The following is a 22,903-nucleotide window of genomic DNA, read 5'->3' as shown; positions in this document are numbered from 1 at the left end:
AGAATGACAGATGATCTCATTGAATCAAACATAGCTTGACAGGGTAGATGCAGGGAGGGTTTTTCCTCTGGCTGGGGAGTCTAGAACCAGGGGTCGCAGTCTCAGAATAAGGGGTCAGCCATTTAGGACTGAGATGAGTAATTTCTTCACTCAGAGGGTGGTGAATCTTTGGAATTCTCTACCTCGGAGGGCTGTGGAGGCTCAATGGTTGAGTATATTCAGATCAATAGATTTTTGGATATTAAGGGAATCAAGAGATATGAGGATAGTGGAGTTGAGGTAGAAGATCAGCCATGATCTTATTGAATGGCGGAGCAGGTTCGAGGGGCCGAACGGCCTACTCCTGCTCCTACTTCTTATGTTCTTATCCAGTCGTGAGATAGTAAAAGAACGTCAAAAACAAGGAAATGAAGTCTTTTGGGTGGAATTCATTTTTGTTGTTTGAAGTTAATTAAGGTTTCAATAGTAATTTAAGACAGAAACTGCACAGATTCACAAGGATCTCGGCCAAATGTAACAACGGTAATTTTAGTAATCTTTCAAAAGCATCCAGCCCAAGATCTGGAAATATATTAGTGGCTGAAGGTTTGCAATACCAAGGGGAAAGGTGTATTTTATAGGGCTGTGAAACTAGCCGACGGTTCTACTGCGGTCCTGTGACAAACGTGAGGAGGGAGACTTTAAATCCGCCCTTATTAACACGCTACAGGGTTCACAAATTCACAATCACCCCCCCCCCCCATTTCGCTTTCTGGAATAGGAGTCCCTTTGCTAACACAACAATCTTATCAGTTTCTGGTCGTAAATTGAAAACCACCAAACAATGCATCTCCGCTGTAGGAACTGGAAGCTTGCCATTGGAATGAGTTGTTTGAAACGCATGCTCAATGATTTATACACAGGCACCCGTACGAAGTAACCTATTAATCTCCATATTGCATTGTGCAGGTGTGAGTTGGTGCTCAGGCCACATCGAGTCGTGAGATATTACAAAATACTGCAGGTCTGTCTGTCTCTATTTATTGGAAATTTGGAGACGGGTCTATTTTAACCGAAGGAATTTAGATGGGTTCTCAATAAATTGTGCATTTTAAGATATGCAATTGAACAAATACACTCCGATACGATAGAACAGCGAGGATCCTGTCCCCATAACAGGACAATCTGGGGGGTGAGGGTGGGGAACCAGTCTATACGGTTTGCTGCTAATTATCTTACATAATGTCTGTTGTATGTATTCTGGTAATCAGGGAACACAAACATTACGCCTTTGTCAAGAAAACAAATATTAAAATAACGTTTAAATTAGCGTCTAAAGAATATTTGAATGGACATGGAACTAAGCTTCACGCCGTTATTGCCAAAATACACACATGGAGAGAGCGAGAGAAGGAGCGAGCCCAGTTGAACTGGAAAGAAAAAACGACAGGCAGGATGGGAAGGATTCAAACAGGAGATGTTTAGGATACAAGCTAAATAAATTCCCACAAGTAGTAAAGGGTGTGCAACAATAGATGGAGATCCTTTACGGAGTAGAGACATTAAAATTAAAAAGGCACATGACAAATCTACAACTAGTAATTCGAGAAAATCAAACCGAGTATCGAAAATATAGAGGGAAAGCAAAACAAGGTTAGAAAGGCTAAGAGAGGGTATGAAGAAGGACTGACATAACATAAAGGGAACAAGTAATGACTATTATAAAGACGTAAAAAAAGAAATAATAGAGTTGATTAGAGATCAAGAAGACAATCTTCTTATGGAACATGAAGGAATAGTTCAGATACTAAATTAATACTTTGCCTTAGTTTTTAATGAAGTGTGTGGTAATGTGAATGAAACAGTACAAGGGAAGATGGAGCAGTTAGATGAGATAACGATAGGTTAGGAAAAAGTACAAAAATTATGGAACTCAAAAGTGGAAAAAGTGTTTGTGTGTGTGTGGGGGGGGGTTGGTTGGTGTTGGTGGGTGTGTTGGTGTTGCTGGGTGTGGTTGTGTGGAGGGTGTTGGGGGTGTGGGGGGTGTTTGGGTATGGGTGTGTGGGGTGGGGGTGTTGAGGTGTGGGCGGGGGGTGTTGGGGTTTGGGGGTGTGGGGGGGTGTGGGTGTATGGGGGTGTGGGGAAGTGCTGGGGGTGGTGGGTGTTGGGGTATGGGCGTGTGGGGTGTGGGTGTTGGGGTGTGGGGCTGTGGGTGTTGGGGTATGGGGCTGTATGTGTGGGGCTGTGGGTGTTGGGGTGTATGTGTGTGGGTGTTGGTGTGTGTGGGTGTTGGGGTGTGTGTGTGGGGGGGTGTGGGGGTGTGGGTGGTGGGGTGTGTGTGTGTGGGGGTGTGGGTGTTGGGGTGTTGGGGGTGTGGGTATGGAGGTGTGGGGGAAGTGTGTGTATGGGGGGTGTGTGTGGGGGGGTGTTGGGGTGTGTGTGTGGGGCGGGTGTTGGAGTGTGTGTGTGGGTGGGGTGTGTTGGGTGTTTTGGGGTGGGTTGGTGGGTGTGTGGGGGTGTTGATGTGGGGGATTGTTGGGGTGTGTGTGTGGGGGTTGTTGATGTGGGGGGTGTTGGGGTGTGTGTGTGGGGGGGGGGTTGATGTGGGGGGTGTTGGGGTGTGTGTGTGGGGGGGGGGTGTTGATGTGGGGGGTGTTGGGGTGTGTGTGTGGGGGGGGTGTTGATGTGGGGTGGGGGTGTTGGGGTGTGTGTGTGTGGGGGGGTGTTGATGTGGGGTGGGGTTGTTGGGGTGTGTGTGTGTGTGGGGGTGTTGTTGTGGGGTGGGGGTGTTGGGGTGTGTGTGTGGGGGGGTGTTGTTGTGGGGTGGGGGTGTTGGGGTGTGTGTGTGTGGGGGGTGTTGTTGTGGGGTGGGGGTGTTGGGGTGTGTGTGTGGGGGTGTTGATGTGGGGGGTGTTGGGGTGTGTGTGTGGGGGGGTGTTGATGTGGGGTGGGGGTGTTGGGGTGTGTGTGTGTGGGGGGGTGTTGATGTGGGGTGGGGGTGTTGGGGTGTGTATGTGTGGGGGGGTGTTGATGTGGGGTGGGGGTGTTGGGGTGTGTGTGTGTGGGGGGGTGTTGATGTGGGGGGTGTTGGGGTGTGTGTGTGGGGGGGTGTTGGGGTGTGTGTGTGTGGGGGGGTGTTGATGTGGGGTGGGGGTGTTGGGGTGTGTGTGTGTGGGGGGGTGTTGATGTGGGGGGTGTTGGGGTGTGTGTGTGGGGGGGTGTTGGGGTGTGTGTGTGTGGGGGGGTGTTGATGTGGGGGGTGTTGGGGTGTGTGTGTGTGTGGGGGCGTGGGTGGGGGTGGGGTGTGTGTATGTGGGGGGGGCATTGATGGGGGGTGGGGGTGGGCTGGGTGTGTGTGTGGGGGGGGGCGTTGATGGGGGGTGGGGGTGGGGTGGGTTGATGACATACATCTCTGAATGCTGAAGGAAGTCAGAGAGGAAATAGCAGAGGCTCTGACCACAATATAAGAACATAAGAAATAGGAGCAGGAGTGATGTCATTGTGCCAGAGGAGTGTAGGGTCACCAAATATACCTCTTTATTTTTAAAGGGAGAAACGTATAAACTAGGTAACCATAGACGAGTGAGCCGAATAACAGGCAAGCACTGAAGACCATAATATGGAACAAAAGTCATACTCCCCGAGAAAACATGGGTCCATTAAGGACAGCTAGCACAGATTTTTAAAAAGGCAAGTTGTGTCTGACAAATTTGATAGAATTTTTGGAGGAAATAACAGAATGTATTGATAGAGGAAATGTAGTGTACGATGTGCAAATGAATTGTCAGAAGGCATTTGGATAAGGTGCCATATAGAAGGTTTGTTAATATTAAAATACATGATATTAAAATGAATGTGGCAGCATAGATAGGAAGTTGGTGAAAGGACAGAAAATACAGACGTGGTTAATGGGTGCTTTTTCTGACTGGAGGGATGTAACTAGTGGAGTCCCACGGGGTCAATGTTAGGACTCATGTCCTTCTCTCTCTTGGGTACAATATCAAACGTTGTCAGTGTGGTTAACTGTAACGGGGACTGTAAATGACTTCAGGAAGATGTAGACAGGCTAGTAGATCGGGCCAATCAATGTCAAATAGAATTTAATGCAGAGAAATGTAAGTTGATACATTTTGGGAGGAAGAATAAAGCTTTAGAAGGAGTAAAAGAGACTCGGGGGTTCAGATGCACAAATCTTTAGAAGTGGGAGGGCAAGTTGATGAAGCTTATAAGGGTTTTATGAATAAGGACATTAAGTATAAAGGCAGAGGTAAACTTACAAATCATTGCTCATGTCATAAAATATTGTGTCCACTTTTAGGTACCTAACGCTTGGAAGGATGTTTAAGGCAATGGAAAGTGTTCAGAAGAGATTCACTCAAACAATGCCAGGGATGAGAAACTTTAGTTATGAGGAAAGACTAAAGAATGGACACTAATCGAGGTATTCATTATAAGAGTTTTGATTAGTAAATAGGGAAAATCTATTTCCACTGGTTGATAGAGCATAAATTTAAAATCATCACTGAAAGAACGAAGAAGTTAGTTTCTTACGGGCAAGCTTGTTAGGATTGGAATGCCCCCAAAGAAACAATGGTTGAAGCAGAATCCATAATAGCTTTTAAAAGGGAAGTGAACAAACGTTTGAAAAATTTAAACGGTAAGGGAGAAGGGCAGGGGCATGGAGCGAAGTGAATCGCTCTTTCAGTTAGCCCGCACAGACGTCATGCGCTGAATGGCTTCCTCCTGTGTTGTAACATTGCATGCTTGGATCCAGTAGAACCAACGCTTTGTAGTGCTGTATTTTGAGTATGCTCATCCTTGAACAAATATTATTTGAACTCAAGCTCATTAAAAATGATACTCGACACTGCGAGCTGGAGGCTCCACGGTAGGTGCTTTGCAAGGCTTGAGTGATATTGTTACCGAGCACCTCCCTATGGATTGGCTTTGGCACAATAAGAAAATCCAGTTCCAAATGGGTTGTGCAAAATGCTGAGTCTCATTACTTAAGTCAGCAGAGAACTTAAAGTTTAAGAGGCAAGTCGATATATAAAGTGGACGCTAACAGGTGCAAGCATTTTCATTTTTGCTTTAAATGCAGTAACGCGGGCGTGCGCCTAATTCACTGTGTTAGTTCAGTTGAAATAATACTTGCTTTACTGGAAGGGCCACGTCTCATTTTTAAGCGGCCTCACCTTTTTAAGCCCGATTTTGTGTCACTGTAATATAACTTTACATTTTCTATATGATATTTTGTTTCGAAAGTACTTGATGATCAATTTCAATGCAAAATTCCCTCCAAATAAAACGCATAAACATCTTTTAATATTTGTCTTTTGTGAGATATTAAAGAGAGCGTTGGGTTTGGGTCATTTAACCAATAATCTCATTCGGGTTTTTTTTTGGAATCTGAAAAGGTCCTTTACACAAACTCTTGTCTCCCAACAACAACAGTTGGCTGTACTCGGTGTAACGGGGAATACCCCTATCGAGGTTAGAGTGTCTCTTTCGATTTAAACTGGGTTGCAGATTGAGACCTCGGGAAAGATCCATTATAACGGTAAACATATTCGACATAATTTCAGTGGAAAATCTGAGGGACACAAATAGACTTCAGGAACATTGCCCGGAGAAGGCGTCCTTTTACATTGGCTTAAACCCCATTAAAGTGTAACAGGGAGGGAGACGAGCTGAATGTCACCTGTGCTAAGATTGTAAATCTCTTGTGGTTAGGCATTTTGATCATGATTAATGGATTAACAGAAACCTGTCGAGATACTCTTTACTGAATTAAGTACTTGAATTATTATGAAAGGATTGTTACAAAAACCATCTAGAAAAAATGTTTACGGTCCTTTTACACCAGGCCTCGAATAATTATACCCCCTCCCACGGACTGCAGATACCAGTGGAGTGACTGTCTTGTGATAAGCAGGTTTCTGTCATTATCTTGACATGTTCGAATCGGTACCAAATCCCTTTGTCCTTCAGTCAGTAATGAAGTCCAATATATCCAATCTGGTCATATTCAGCATTCATTGCACCTCCTGACATTATTGCAAATAATAGCTTGGGGGCAGAGCTAAGCGCAGTACAAATAAGCTGCACCGATATTTCAAATAGGCTTTCAGACAAAATGTGTGCGTATGTAAAATACTCCGGCTGATGTATTGACGGATTGTAAAAGAATAAATGACAGTACAGAAGACTCAATCTATGTATGTACAACGAGTAGGTACATTGTCTCTCTCACTTCGCCACTTATTTCATCTTTGTGCAAACAAAAGATATTGCAGTAACTTGTGACATAACCTCGGTGTAGTTAACCGTAGCGTTAAAACGCCGCCGAGGTTGTGAGCCATTCATGAATGGACTGTTGTGTTTTCTGGCTGTACTCTCACTTCCTCTTTTTCACTTTCCAAAGGTCAAAAGGCAAGGTTGAGTTTTTTCTCTCTCTCTCTCTTTTCCAAGTTAGCTTTAATGATGGCCCTTTGCTTTGCTGTGAGATTCTCCCCCGAACGCGAGAGGCCTGTTCACCCACCCCGCCCCCCCCACCCCCCAGCAACACCTAAAACGTCAATAGGGCGCAGGGAAGGTCCAACGTTATTAATCTGTCACTTATTTTCATCGCCGTATAACCAACTCTCATCGGCTGTGACAATATAATTCCAGGAAACACCGAGAGTAAAAGATTCGACATTTCCTTATATTTTCTCTGAAAACATCCTAACGATCACATGTTACACGTGCTGTGGAAGGTGTCCATTGAATTAAGACAAACGGCGTTTTCTTGGATCAGGAGATGTGTCACTTAGCCTTTATTTTGTTTCCATTTTTTTTGCTGGGATTCAAGCGCCGCAGTTCAGAGTGGCCGATAGTTAGGGCATCTGGTTAAAACAACATAGGCAAGGGAGCAATAACTGCAGAATCCGACTCCACAGCTTCACCAAGTTCTGATGAGTGAACGGAAGTGTTTTCAGCGGGTGTACGTGTGGACACCCTCTCTGGGCTGCCTCTCCGAGTTCGTTAAACATTGACACCCTCCGATCTAATGGCTGAATGGAGCAGGGAGAGTTTTATTTATGTTGTGTTCAGGCCACAGTCTGCCTCCTCCCTGGGGTGAACAAAAAGGTGCTCCCGTGCACAATGGAATACATTTCAGGGGCACTTAAACATCAGATGGTTCAGGAACTGTGAAAGCTAAGTCTTTAGTCTGGGTTTAGACTGGTGCACTCTACAGTTTCAGTCCAATCTTAATGCACTTAAAACATCGTGCACAAGCCAACACACACACACACTCTCTGTGAGAAGTTCCATTGTTAATTCGATCACTCACTTTTCTAACAGTAACAATATACTATTTCTAGTACAAAAGCGGATGCTGGAAATCTGAAATAAAAACAGAAAGTGCTGGAAACACTCCGCACGTCAGGCAGCACCTGTGGAGAGAGAAACCATCGACCTGAAACGTTAACTCTGTTTCTCTCTCCACAGATGCTGCCTGACCTGCTGTGTATTTCCAGCATTTTCTGTTTGTATTTACTATTTCTAGTGTTGCACCCCTCACTTAGAATCTTCATTAGGAATCTTCTGCTCCCTCTTCATTGTTAAATATTAATCAGCATCTATTAAGCAATTTTCGTATAACATGGTTTTCCATCTACAATTGTAGTGCCAAATAATGAATTGGTAATGATATAACTGATGTAACTCACTCATAGCTATTCAAAACCTTGATGTCACTGCATCCCTGCACAAACATTTCCCCTTACTGCTAGTGTGACTGACGTTTTAATCTCCGTTTGCTAACTCCTTACACTAATATATATTGTTTTGTTTAATCGAAGCATATTTAAAACAGGACTCTGGTATCCAACTGTAAGCCCACATAGAGTATCAGGGTTTTACTGTGCAATGATTGGGACTCACGCCTTGTCAATAATTGCTGCCGAATTAAAGTAAAACACAGGGGATTAATAGTCTAACAGGACAGGTATGCAACATTCCAATAACGTCTTACAACGTGGCAAATACAACAGGACTCTGTACACCTCCTTCACACCCACAGAGACATCATTATAAGCACGCCGACAGTTATTTCGGATCATGAAACCATCTTGAAAGTCAAAAATGAGAATGGCAAGTGCAAAATAGGCCAGTCAACCCGGGTTATTTCTTTCAGACGCCAACAAGCCTGCTGTGCATTTCCAGCATTTTCTATCATTTCCGATTTCCAGCATCCACTGTGTTTGGCTATAGGTTTTGCAGTTCTATACCCTTTCTGTATCATAATGTTACCTAAGTACATTTGGCGTTTCTATCGCATTAAGCAAGATTAAAATAACAATTTTCATAGAAACGGCTTATTCCTGAAGAAATATTGTAATACCTCAGGTTTTGTGTTGAAATGTGAAAATATTTTTACATATTGTAGTCACCACAGGTAGATTGAGCAGGGTGCAATGCGATTACATTTGTATATGATGAAAAGGTATTATAGGAAATGTATTTTACGGTATTATTCAACGTTCACGAAACATCAATTAAAAAAAAAGTCTTTAACATGTGCGATTAGTTTGTCTGACGTTGGTTGCAATATGTAATAATCAGGAATGCACACTCCAATTCACACCAATGGACCAATCTCCGGTGTGATCTATATGAAAACGTTGTTATTCAAAGTTCACAAAAGCAAATGTCAAGTTTCTTTCTAATAAGTATTTTTTCCAGAGGTCTGTTACTTTAATTTAATATCTCTATAAGATACATTTCCCCTCACAAAGTCGGTATTGGTGGATCCTAATACATTCCCCTTTACCGAATATGCTTTCGACAAGCACGCTTCCACCATTAACCAGAAGGCTCCCTTTCTGCTGACTCCCTAAAGTCTGGAATCAAGAACTCCCAAAATCCAATGAAAAAATGTAAAATAATTCCTCTTGTTAAGAGCAATCACAGAACCTTTAATGTGGGAAGCTTTCCGAAAGCATAGTTACCTACTGCATTGATTGATGCCTTAATGAATACTGCGAGAGTGAAGTAGCCCGTAGATTCGCACACTCTCATTTGTATCAATATAAACATACCGACCCCCTCCAATTAATTCGCCTTGCAGCCATTTCACGTAATTAATTACAAAAGCATCTTAAAGCAGTTAGTAGATTTGTCAGCCTAAATTCTATACATTTATTTATTGTCTTGCATCGGTGTAGAACGTGGGTTCCTAGAGCTGATTAATCAGTGTTTCTGTGCGGTAGAAAGAATAAACAATTAAAATGATTTGATTTACTTTATGTACATGGCACTCGATTAACGTTCATTTTCATGCCATGTGCGATTAATGCTGCACTCTGGATCAAGAGGACTGACGCTCTCTGCGATCATTGTGTGTTAACGTTGCCTGATTCTATTTGAGACCTGTAACTGTAACTACAAGAAACTAATAGACGTCGGTTTACATTATCACAAAAAAATCACAGCAGTAGCAAGGAGAAGCAATCTTATTGACCTGAGTTCTGATTCCGTGATAACTGCTCTTGTAGGCGTTCCAGCTCAGCATCTTTAAACCGTGTATATTTCAGCCCCAATGAACTGCCTTTTACCATTCAATATTTAAAGATATATAGGATGGAGAAAGATTTGCATTATGATTTACCTCTATATGTGGGAATGTCTGTATTGCATGTATACCTTCCTATACATGTGTCTACTGTGTGCATATGTATATATTAATCTGTGCATCAGTGCATGCATATATGTATTTGCGCTTGTGTTTATGTTTAGATATATGTGTAATTGTATGTGTGCATTGTGCGTGCATACCAGTATATTAATACGTATCTTTATTTAAGAAAGAACTTGTATTTATATAACGGTTTTCAGGACCTCCCAAAGCGCTTCTCAGCCAATTAAGTACTTTTGAAGTGTAGTCACTGTTGTAATGTCGGGTAACGGCAGCCAATTTGGCACAGCAAGCTCCCACAAACAGCAATGAGGTAATAACCAGATAATCTATTTTTAGTGATGTTAGTTGAGGGATAAACATTCCCCTGCTCTTCTTTGACTACTGCCACGGGATCTTTCAATCCCATCTGAAATGGCAAACAGGGCCTCCGTTCAACGTTGTATCCGAAAGACAACAGCCTCGACAGTGCTGCACTCCCTCAGTACCGCACTGACGTTTCAAATCTTGGAGAGACATTTGAACCCCCCAACCCTACCTTAGAGGCGAGAGTGCTACCACTGAGCCACAGCTGATATCTCGTATGTATGTGTCAATATTAAAGATCTACAAATCTCAGAGGCTGCTTTTATAAGTTTATGTTTAAGATGGTTTGTGCCATTTAGTTCACTAAAGAAAGAAATATGTAACACCATGGATGTCTGGATACCACTTTGTTCAATGCCTCTCCACTGTAGCTATAGTTGGACTGCTTACATCTATGGGCATAAATCTCACAGCGATTTCTACACGTTAAGACAGCAGGGAGGGCAGTCTCCTGATAACATTAAGGGTGCATTTACATTGCAAATTTAGCATTGGTGCCAAGTATTTCCACTTTACACCAATGCTGAACTTGAATGTAAATCTAGTGCAGTGTCAAATCTGATTTACCAGGGCCCCTGGGCACTATTAAAACTGCCTGACCTTAATTTCAATAGTCAACATTTACGTTTTTAATTGTTGGGTGGAGCTCTGGTCAGGACCATTAAGATTCCGGCCATACAGAAACCAAGCAATGTAAACACGGTACTGGGCGACTGGAACCCAAACTGCAACCATTGTCGGAGACCAGTAGCTGCACTATAAATGCACCCTAAAACATTCTAAGTTTAGAAATCCAAACTACTGTGTGGGTACTTCACACAGGGACTGGAGTTATACTAAACTTGGTGCCAAATTTAAGCAGCGCGAGAGGTCCTCCCGGGGGACGGGTCTCACACCACTTCGTTTTAGTGCAGTCGAGAATCAAATGGGGACTTGAATCCCCAATTATACTTCTACTCCTAGGGGCGATGGGCATCTGAAACTGCTTTGCACGAACTGATCTTTGTAGGGTCAGTCAAGGAGAATGAAATCATACAACACAATCAAATATTTAATATAATATAGGACACTATTACAACAGTGACTACACTTCAAAAGTACTTAATTGGCTGTAAGCGCTTTGGGACGTCCTGAGGTCCTGAAAGGCGCTATATAAATGCAAGGCTTTTTTACTTTTCACTAAGCTGCTCTAGATTTGTTGCTAATTGTTACGGGCATCTGTAGCTACATTACCTGAGTCACACCAACACATTCAGTTTTGAGCCCTTTCCACCTGATAAGGCGTGAGACATGTACAAGTGATGATTTATCTTCCTTGTGGCAATATATGAATCTGTTTTGTGACGGATCAATAAACGCTGGGCTATGGGTGAGTGGGAGTCGCCCGCTTTCTTCTTCTTACAAACACTGCTTCACCTACAAAGCACAGCCCCCCCACTCGCGGTAAAACTGGGGCCCTGGAGGTTTCACAGTAAGGAGCGTTGGGCGTGTCCAAACGACACGTTGACTTGACACCACCTCCCTGCCACGTTTATTGCAACCGGTGCGCGTGTGTTTTGCAGGAGGGCACGGGTGTACGTGCCGCGAGTGAGCAACCGGAATGTAGCATCGAGCTGGAAATGAATGTAATCCAGCGGTCCCTGATGTAGCATCCGAGAAAATAAATCGGGAATGACTTCAGGTGCACACCACCAGAACAGCCACATTTTTGTTAAGTGTCAGCTTTGCTTTTAAGGCTGTAACGAACGAAGTGGACATTTCACCAGTCGAATTATTTTTTACATTAATCTGGTTTCAAGCTACTTTGCGATACAGACAGCCTTTCAAAATACAATCTGCTCAGATTTGTTATAAACTCGAGTTACCATTTGAACAGAAGGGGAATGAGTTGATTGAATCAGGTATTTCATTGTGTCACTGAGAAATATCAGAGACGTCACTTTTCGTGAAGTTACTATTAATATGAGGGCCCTTATTTTCAGACCCCCGGGTCTGGGTCACGGCCCGGTCTACAGTTTGATACAAATGGCTCTGGTTGAAATAGCTTTAGGTATTTTCGTAGTGTGGTGTGCAGCGGATTTTAAGAACCTGCCGTACCTCTACAGATATTATATAGTAAATATATGTGCTGATTTTCTCAAACAGTCATTGCAACAGGAGCTATTCCATAGCAAAAATGATCGCTTGAAGAATGAACACTGCGCCATAATGCAAAAGGTGGCCGGACGCTGCTCTCTAATAGAATACAACTAGATTTATAGGTGTTTTATCCTCTGAATGTAAAATCTCTCCTGCCCGCTTTAGGTTGCAAACCAGCATAAGTACCTATCTGAAAGCGATCTAACTGATGATGCATTTTTGTAACGTATGCACTTTGTGTACATTTAATTAACGAAGGTGAGTAATGAATGGGGGTGTCGATCTACGGATCAATTCAAACACCTCAAAACGGTACACTCCGATCCCAGAGAATGAAACAGTCCGACTGCTGAGAATATATTGGGAGAAGTGCCTCAACAAAGGAGTGAACAATAGCGGGCCGTTGCTCGGACCGGCTCTAGTCTCACTGATGGTCCTGGCCGCCGATTATTTAATAATGGTCCCTTTGCAATCACCACAGACTTCCGTACAAAGTCTCGGATAATTTATGAAATGCAATGTGGGGGGAAATTACAATAGCACTGCTGCAAACGACTGATATATAATTTCCCTCCTAGATAGATCATTTTCATCTTCGATCGTTTGGCTATTTTTGCCGTATGTTGTTCATACCTCGGGAGAGATGCAGCTGCTCTGTGTTGTGTTCCCAATGCATTTCGCCGCATCCACCATTACATTCTCCAGGCTATTACTTCATCATAAGAAATAAAGGACATAGAGTTCTTTTTTGCAAAAACTGGAACAACCATCAGCCCCCAAAGTTAAAGGGGTACATTACAAGCAGCATAGCAGATTGTTTAAGCCTGCATAAAGGAGTATTGTTAGAGGCTGTATACACAGCCTCCAATCCAAACAAAAGCAACCTGCTTTTTCAATCTTTTATTCAATCCTACCAGATTATCAAAACCACTTACACGCTAGTAATATTTAAATATGATATTATTTTAATAACTAAATGACAGATATCGATGTCATCGGTAGTTTACAGCTGTCATTGAAAACGCCACTCAAATCTTTTAGGAAACTGAACTGCCCCTTTCACCAGTAAATTCATACAAAATAAACGATTACTGTCAACGTCACGACTATCTGAATTATGCCTTGTTTAAATATGGGGAAATGGTGCGTGTTAAGAGCGACCAGTTGAGATGCTGCACAGGAAGATACCCGGGCAGTTGTTCAACAGACAGACTGCACCCCTCTTGGAGGCCTGGGGTAGATTTGAGAGAGCTCAGACACAACTTCATTCTACACCTTAATCCAGCAGGAAAGATGACCGGATATATAAAATGTGCGGTTTATGTAAACTCATTTTTGAATGTGTTTATAAAACACACTTTAAATATATAAATACATACAAACAAATGTATAATGGTGTCGATTCCTAATTTTAAGCAACGCATTATAGAACAGGTATGTCACCAGTTTGAGTTTTAATCCCAATTATACGATATAAATGCTGATATACATTGAAGGATCTCCAAGAACACTATCGGCTTTTAACAACTGCGCAACATTTAATATTTAACTCAAATTAAATAACTTTTTTTTCCCTAAAATTGGGATTGTCCATAATATTTTGCAAGGTGTGTTTTTAAAAACACGATAAATTGCAAAATAGGTTGAGAATAATGGTCCCCCCCACCCCCCCCCCCCCGTCACTGTTTTAGTGCGGTGGAGGTGCCCCGCTCTCGATTGTATATCTGAAATGACGGCTGGATTATTACTATTGCTTGGTTCAGTGCATCCTGCCGTATGTCGGCCTTCATTTCACACTGCAACAAGACAGGCCGCATATATCACAGAGCTGGACGTGTCAGTTTATTTAGTTATTCATCGAACATTAACCAGGATTTAATGAAAATTTTAGGGCGCAGAATTTTATTGCAGTGTCAATGTACACAATGACTTGGTAACAAATTGCCACCTGATTCTATCTGAGATTAGGCCTATCCGACCTCTGGTTCCTATGCATTGAAATATGTCAAGCTATTACATTAATAACTTGGCGATTCTAATGATATAATTCCAATTACGCGAGAGACACACGGTTGTATATAAAAACGGACCGGGTACTTTTGCATTCCCCGTCTAAATCTCAGTTTAATTGTTAGTTTTACCCTCTCTAGATGTTGTATAGAATAATGGGTGCGTGTTATATTTTATAAAAGGACAGGACGTGTCTTCCTGCTAAAATTCACAATTTATATTATTGCACAATATTGAATAATGAACGGATTTCCCTCTCTTTCTTTAAGAAAATGTTGGGGCGGAAAATTTAACATTTCCAAATAATTAGTATTTCCGAGTTAAAACGTGTTAACAGTCTCACTGAAATAATTATTGCTCCTTTCTCCTCCGGAAATAAAAGTCCTATTCCATACTGGTTTGTACAAATGATTTCCTGTTTAAGGATTGTTTCCTCAGTGTAAGTGCACCTGTATGGAGTTCGTGTGGACAAGTGCTAGTCAGAATCGCGGTGCCTAGCACCGGAGGCCGAGAGCAAGCATTTCTATCTGTTGTAGGGGTGATCGCTCTGTGCAGCAACATTGTAAATGCATTAAAAAAAAACTGTATGAATCACGTGCATAGTTTTATAAAGCTATCTAAGAAGTCGCTACACTTCGCGATCAAAGCAACTCCACCCCTCTAGTGTGTGTGTATTACACACATTCGTTTGTGTATGTTTTAAATTGTCCGCCTGATAATGCAATATTTATATTAAAGTGCTCAAGATTATTTCTGGAAACAAATGATTTTTTTGGTGAAAATTCTTTAGTTACAAATCTTAGTGGATGGAAATATGTGTCGCTTTTTCGAAAGGACACACACACACAGAACTGACTAATCAGTCATCAGGAATAATTCTGACTTCACTAGGTGGCCCATGAAATCAGTGAAAACTCAATTCAGCCCGAGATTGTGTCTTGACTGATGCGAAGGTGTCCTGGAAGCTTTATATCTTCCAGCCCGTTTATAACACGACAGCCGGCCGACGCTTCACGCAGTCGGGAAATTGCTCAAAGTCTCATTTTACCGAACGACCCCATTGGCATTTATACCCCCCAAAAAAGGGCCGACGGCGAGAAATTATTTAAGACCCGGTTAGTTAAGCACGATGATTAATAATTTATCATTGTGGCCGGCAGATTAACTTGCGAGGACGGTGCAGCGAACACTGGGATATCAAAAGGCGAGGTTAGCGCGAAATCTACACACAGAATTATTCAGGTAAAGTCACATTTTAAATATATAAAATACGGATGGGTTACAAAATCCGAATAAAATCGGGCAGAACTCTGAAGTGCGCAGAAAAGATTAAATGCGAATCTTAATTGGAAAATGATACATAATGTATAACGCTCAGGGCACAATATAACTGCAATAGAACCGCAACCCCGAGCATCTAAAGTAAAAATTAGCTCCATGTTTCACTTTTTAATACTAATTCAAGCAGATTTTCCTCGCGAATGTTTATACCCTGGAACCCAGCACTGGTTTGAAGGCAAAAATGTTCAACTTTCGCTGTAAAATTAAACTTTTAGAAGAGTTAACCTTAAAAATTAGTTCAATTTTTAATAAAAAGGGAACCTGGATTCAGCTAGAGAAGGGGCTTTAAAGAATAATAATGGCATGGAACATCAAGCAACGCCGAATACTAGCCCCCCGGATTTGGGCCAGTGCTTACCCTCAGGAAATACAGCCCTCATCTTGAGGTAGCTGGTTGTCAGTCTGATGATTGAGGCTTTGTCCAGCTGAGAGGTGATGGCCGAGGGTAGAGGCAGTAACTTCGCCAGCTCGTAAAATTCCCCATTTTCCTTTTCTCTCCTCGTCTTCGCGGCGTTTTTGGACTTTTCCTTCATCTCGCCTATTGTACCGGAGTGTTACTGACATAATAAATACACTTGATCTGTAGCCCCGAAAACATTCGATAGCTTTAAAAAAAAAAAAAGTTTTTTTGGAGGAAAAAGTTTTTTTTTCTCTCTTCCTATGCAATGGCCAGAAATAACACTTCAGGCTTTTGAAAATGTTTAGATTAATGATGGTTGTCCTCGGTGCACGTCTCCCTTGTAGTGAATATAATGAGGTGGATCGCGGTGTCTTTCAGTAGCCGCTTCTCCACGTCGAGTCTGACGGCGAACACATAGGTGCTGATTTCGGGGCAGATTGCTGGGAAATTGCTGCGTTTGCTTCGCAATCAGGTTGTGCGAGTTGTTGTGACTCCCTCCCACCCCCTCCCCCCTCCTTCCGCCTTTATCCGCGACCCCCCCCGCTCTCTTACTCAACCCCTTCTCAGCTCTGGCCGAACCCTGCTCCCCGGCAGGACTGGTGAGCGGGTCTCGGGGACTCTCCTTAATTGGGGCTCCGGGTTGTGAAGGGCGAGTCGCCGAACGCCTTGGCCACCTCCTGCGATCCCAGGCTTTTTCAAGGAAACACGGCTGCGTTCAGAGGTAAGATCCCCCACCCCACCCCACCTTTCTGCTCAGCGAGCGAATTCGGTCAGATCAGATCCCAGCCCGTGATCCCCTTTCGCTCCAGTCACCATCCCCAACACACAGGTTCCTGCTTCCTACTGCGTACCATACGGATGATGTTGGTGCTGTGTCTTTAGGGGTGGGCTGATGTTGATGTGCGATGCTGTCCTCAGTTCTCTGGCTGAATTACTCGAGTCCAGCCTCCCTTCAGTTGTGATCCGCATTGACCCCGTCACTATCTCCGAATGGTATTGCTGAGTGATCGGGATCCGGAGAGGGAAGTGATTTCACCCAGACCAGCTTGTGTTGACACTGCCTGCGGTTCACATCATGCTGCACAGCACTCGGGGTTTGTTTTAGTTTTTCTTATGTGTTTTCTTTTACCAGCTGGGAAGTTCTTGTTAAGTTTGCATGGCCCTATTTTCACTTGAGATTCGCAGAGAGCAATGCATCCATCTCCGAGATAGGCAGTGCTCTCGGTTCTCTCTGTCACACGCCCGAGTGGCGGGTCAGATCTCTCACGTCAGCTCCAGGTTACGCGGATACAATCCTGTCTTCACTTCAGGCTCTGAATATTAAGTGAACGCTTAAAATGAAATGATTTTTTTCTAATGCTATCGCCATTTCACTCCAGTGGTTCACAAGTGTGTACTTGTGAGTGAGAGAGAGAGAATTAGAAACCTCCCCCGATACAGTGGGTGACCACAAACTCAGATCCCTTACTTATACTCCCTCACACACTCAACCTCACTCACAAACACACTCAAACCTCACACACTCAACTTCACTCACACTCAAACTCACTCACTCACTCAACCTCACTCACACTCAATCTCACTCACTCACACTCAACCTCACTCACTCACACTCAACCTCACTCACACTCAAACTCATTCACACAAACACACTCAAACCTCACACACAGACAAACCTCACTCACTCACGCTCAACCTCACACACACACAAACCTCACTCACACTCAACCTCACACACAAACACACGCAAACCTCACACAAACTCACGCACTCACACTCAACCTCACTCACTCACACTCAACCTCACTCACTCACTCACCCTCACACTCAACCTCACTCACACTCAACCTCACTCACTCACACTCAACCTCACTCACTCACACTCAACCTCACTCACACAAACACACTCAAACCTCACACAAACTCGCACTCACACTCAACCTCACTCACTCACTCACTACCTCACTCACAAACACACTCAAACCTCACACACACAAACCTCATTCACTTACTCAACCTCACTCACTCACACTCAATCTCACTCACTCATACTCAACCTCACACACACACTCACCCTCACTCACATACACTCAACCTCACTCACCCTCACTCAACTTCACACACTCAACCTCACTCACACTCACCCTCACTCACACTCAACCTCACACACTCACACACAACCTCACTCACACTCAATCTCTCACTCACACTCAACCTCACTCACTCAACCTCACTCTCACACTCAACCTCACTCACTCACACTCAACCTCACTCACTCACACTCAACCTCACACACAAACACACTCAAACCTCACACACTCAACCTCACTCACTCACACTCAATCTCACTCACACACTCACCCTCACTCACACTCAACCTCACTCACTCACACTCAAGCTCACTCACTCAACCTCACTTACACACTCAACCTCACTCACTCACACTCAACCTCACTCACTCACACTCAACCTCACTGAACCTCACTCACACTCAACCTCACTCACACTCACCCTCACTCACCCTCACTCACCCTCACTCACCCTCACTCACCCTCACTCACACTCAACCTCACTCACCCACACTCAACCTCACTGAACATCACCCTCACTCACCCTCACTCACCCTCACTCACTCACACTCATCCTCACTCACCCTCACTCACACTCATCTCACTCACACTCAACCTCACTCACTCACCCTCAATCTCTCACACACACAATCTCACTCACACACAATCTCACACACACAATCTCACTCACACTCAACCTCACTCACACTCAACCTCACTCAACCTCACTCACCCTCACACTCACTCACTCACCCTCACACACTCACCCTAATGCACCCTCACTCACCCTCACTCTCACCCACTCACCCTCACTCACACTCAACTTCACTCAGTCACACTCACTCTCAACCTCACTCACTCTCTCACACTCAACCTCACTCACTCTCTCACACTCAACCTCACTCACACTCTCACACTCACTCACTCACACTCAAACTCACTCACACACACTGAACCTCACTCACACACACTCAACTTCACACTCAAACTCAACTTCACACTCACACTCAACTTCACACTCACACTCAACCTCACTCACACACTCAACCTCACTCACACTCAACCTCACTCACACTCAACCTCACTCACTCACACTCAACCTCACTCACACTCAATCTCATTCACTCACACTCAATCTCACTCACTCACACTCACCCTCACACTCACCCTCACTCACACTCACACTCACCCTCACCCTCTCACACTCACCCTCTCACACTCACCCTCTCACACTCACCCTCTCACACTCACCCTCACTCACCCTCACCCTCACTCATACTCACCCTCACTCATACTCACCCTCACTCACACTCACCCTCACTCACGCTCAGCCTCACTCACACACACTCAACCTCACTCACACACACTCAACCTCACTCACACACACTCAACTTCACTCACACTCAACCAACCTTTCTCAACCTCACTCACATTCAACCTCACTCTCTCACTCAACCTCACTCACTCACACTCAACCTCACTCACTCAACCACACTCAACCTCACTCACTCACACTCAACCTCACTCACACAGCCAACCTCACTCACTCACACTCAACCTCTCACTCAACCTCTCACTCACACTCAACCTCACTCACTCATACTCAACCTCACTCACTCACACCATCACTCACACCCTCTCACACTCACCCTCACTCACATTCACCCTCTCACACTCACCCTCTCACCCACTCACACTCACCCTCACTCACACTCATCCTCACTCACACTCATCCTCACTCACACTCACCCTCACTCACACTCACCCTCACTCACACTCAACCTCACTCACTCACTCAACCTCACTCACACTCTCAACCTCACACACACTCAACTTCACTCACACACACTCAACTTCACACACACTCAACTTCACTCACACTCAACTAACCTTTCTCAACCTCGCTCACATTCAACCTCACTCACTCACACTCAACCTCACTCACTCACACTCAACCTCACTCACACAGTCAACCTCACACACGCTCAACCTCACTTACTCAGTCTCACTCACCCAGTCGTAGCCTCCCTCAGTCAGATCTGTGATAATGACCAGATAATGACCCAGATGTTACGGGACTGATGACCATGTACACATTGCATATGCAGCCGTAAGTGACCTGCAAGTTCAGGGTTTCCGCGTGCGCTGTGCATGCGCAAAAACCCAGAACTTGCGATCTGTCCAGTTTCAGCTGGATATATCGTCCACATCCACATGAAATGGACATTCGCTGGTGCAGAGATTGCCCAGCGAATGTCCACGAAACTCTTATGCCTGGTAAAAGCAGGCATAGGGCCGCCTTTTAGCCTGCTTTTACCAAGGGTTTAAATAAATATTAAAATACATTAAAAAAATAACTTAAGCATTTAAAAACCTTTAAAATTAGTTTAGGTTATTTTTGGTCCCTTTAAAAAGTTTAAATTTATTTTTGAAAAAATTACATTTTTGTTTTATATGTTTAATTAAATTGTACTTTTATTCATTTTAAACATGTGATTTATTTTTATTTAGGTTGTGTGAAAGTGTGTTTTTTATGTCATTCCTATTGGGCTGGATTTTCCGACCCCCACAGGTGGGTACGAGGTGCATATGCGCCCGTAGGGGCCGCGCAAGTTCTGGATTGAGGCATGCGAAGCGCATGTGCTGAAACCCGGCACTTGTGATCTGTCAAGAATTCTCTTGACAGATCATCCACCTGCCCAAGAAAAGGGCCTCCGCGGGTGGAGAGTTGCGCTTTTTGCACAACTTCTGCCCACTGAATGACTGTCAAATTCTTATGCCTGGTAAAAGCAAGCATAAGGCCTGCTTTCACCAGCATAAGAGTTTAAAAAAATAGAAAAATAAAATGTGATCACTAATTTATAAATCAAAAATACGCTTAAAAAAAGGTACGTTTATTTTTAGCCCCGTAAAAACATTAAAATTTTTTCATAAAATTTAATTTTTGTTTAAATTATTTAATTAAATGGTATTTTAATTTTAAATATGTAATTTAAAAAATGTATTTAATGTTTTAGTGTGTTTTTAAATGTGATTAACGTCATGAATCTTACTATTCATGTAGAAATGACTCATGAGATAACACTGGGCGGCCAGCTGGTGGCGCCGTCCAAGGAGTATAAATACTCGGGCGTGGGCCCAGCTTGCTCAGGATGTTTCTGTAACCAGGAACTAGTGATGTAACTAGAATCTCATGGTTGTGAAACAGTTGATTAAAGCCTTGTTTTATACTCAAACCAAGTGCTTAGTAGTTTTCTTACGTCAATTCCCATTCATACTTTTGACAGTTCTGTGCGTACGGACCTGTCAAAAGTATGAATGGGGATTCCCTTCTTTCATTGGTTTCTCTGGCCGCATGCTCCCCTGGGATACCTGGGCCTCTGCGCATTTCATAGAGCAGAGGCCCAGGATTGCAAGCCTCAGGATTTATGGAACCAGCAGGTAAGTTCATAGATTTTTTTCCGATCGGAGTCATCCACCCGCAGGAAGCCTCCGATCGGAAATTCAGGGCCAAAATGTTTATGGTGATTCTGTACATAAAGGAATCCCTAGAAGCATAATGGGAATCCCCCTTTTTGATTGGTTGGGCTGGCCCACGTGATCCCAGGGATGCTTGTGAACCGATAGGGTTCTCTGCAGTCAAGAGCGGGAGTCCCGAAGGCTGTGTTGCCTGCCCGGTGCCAGGGTTAAGGACATCTCTTCTGGGCTGGAAAGAAACTTGGAGTGGGAGGGGGAGGATCCAGTTGTTGTGGTCCATGTTGGTACAAACGACGTAGATAGGACAAGGAAGAAGGTTCTGTTAAAGGAGTATGAGCAGCTAGGGGTCAAATTAAAAAACAGAACCTCAAGGGTAATAATCTCTGGGTTATTACCTGAGCCACGAGCGAATTTGGCTAGGATAAATAAAATTAAAGAGTTAAATGCGTGGCTCAAAGACTGGTGTGGAAGAAATGGGTTTTGCTTCTTGGGACACTGGCACCAGTACTGGGACAGGAGGGAGCTTCCGTTGGGACGGACTCCATTTGGCCAGTGCTGGGACTAGAGTCCTGGCGAATCATATAACTAGGGCTGTAGAGAGGGCTTTAAACTAATTAGTGGGGGGGGGAGGTTTCTAGAGAGCAAATAACAGAAATGACAATGGAGAAGGTCATAGACTTAGGTGGCAGTGGGGAAATTAAAAAACAGAATGTGTCAGGAAGGGACAGAAGGTATGGAGTAAAAGGTAAAGTAGTAAAAGGGGAAAAAACAGGAACTAAGTGTCACAAAACATATTTGGAAGTTCTTTATCTGAATGCACGTAGCATTCGTAACAAAATGAATGAGTTAATGGCACAAATAACTACATATGGGTATGATCTTGTGGACATTACAGAAACATGGCTGCAGGGTGACCATGACTGGGAATTAAACATACCAGGTTATTTAACAATCAGGAAGGACAGGCAGGAAGGGAGGGGAGGTGGGGTGGCTATGTTAATAAAGGAAGGAATCACTATAATACAGAGAAATGATATTGGGTCAAAGGAGCAGGATAGTGAAACAGTTTGGGTAGAGATAAGGAATAATAAGGGGAAAAAAACACTAGTGGGCGTAGTCTATAGGCCTCCGAACAGTTGCAACTCTGTTGGACGGTGTATTAATCAGGAAATAGTTGAGGCTTGTAATAAGGGAACAGCTATAATTATGGGGGATTTTAACTATCATATTAACTGGACAAATCAAATTGGGCAGAGCAGCCTTGAGGATGAGTTCATTGAGTGTATTAGGGATGGGTTTCTTGAGCAGTATGTAACTGAACCGACCAGGGGGCAAGCAACCTTAGATTTGGTCCTGTGTAATGAGACAGGATTAATTAAAAATGTCCTAGTAAAGGATCCCCTTGGAATGAGTGACCATAACATGGTTGAATTCCATATT

The 22,903-nt window shown here is 43.6% G+C and overlaps 1 protein-coding gene across 1 annotated transcript in view; it reads right to left on the bottom strand.

Moving 5' to 3' along the window:
- The window catches only part of LOC147107814 (single-minded homolog 2-like), an 88,891-nt gene extending 72,492 nt beyond the window's left edge, over nucleotides 1-16,399 (bottom strand). Inside the window, exon 1 of the mRNA XM_086007143.1 lies at nucleotides 15,876-16,399. Coding sequence (XP_085863269.1) covers nucleotides 15,876-16,050 — 175 coding nt within the window. The 5' untranslated portion in view covers nucleotides 16,051-16,399. The remainder of the gene's footprint in view (nucleotides 1-15,875) is intronic.
- Between the last annotated feature and the right edge of the window lie 6,504 nt (nucleotides 16,400-22,903).

Source organism: Somniosus microcephalus, chromosome 14 (assembly GCF_052327205.1).
Source record: "Somniosus microcephalus isolate GS21.2 chromosome 14, FLI_Smic_1.0, whole genome shotgun sequence".
Classification (NCBI taxonomy): domain Eukaryota; kingdom Metazoa; phylum Chordata; class Chondrichthyes; order Squaliformes; family Somniosidae; genus Somniosus; species Somniosus microcephalus.
Note: the sequence above shows the minus strand (reverse complement) of the source record. Positions and strands in the feature narration are given on the sequence as shown.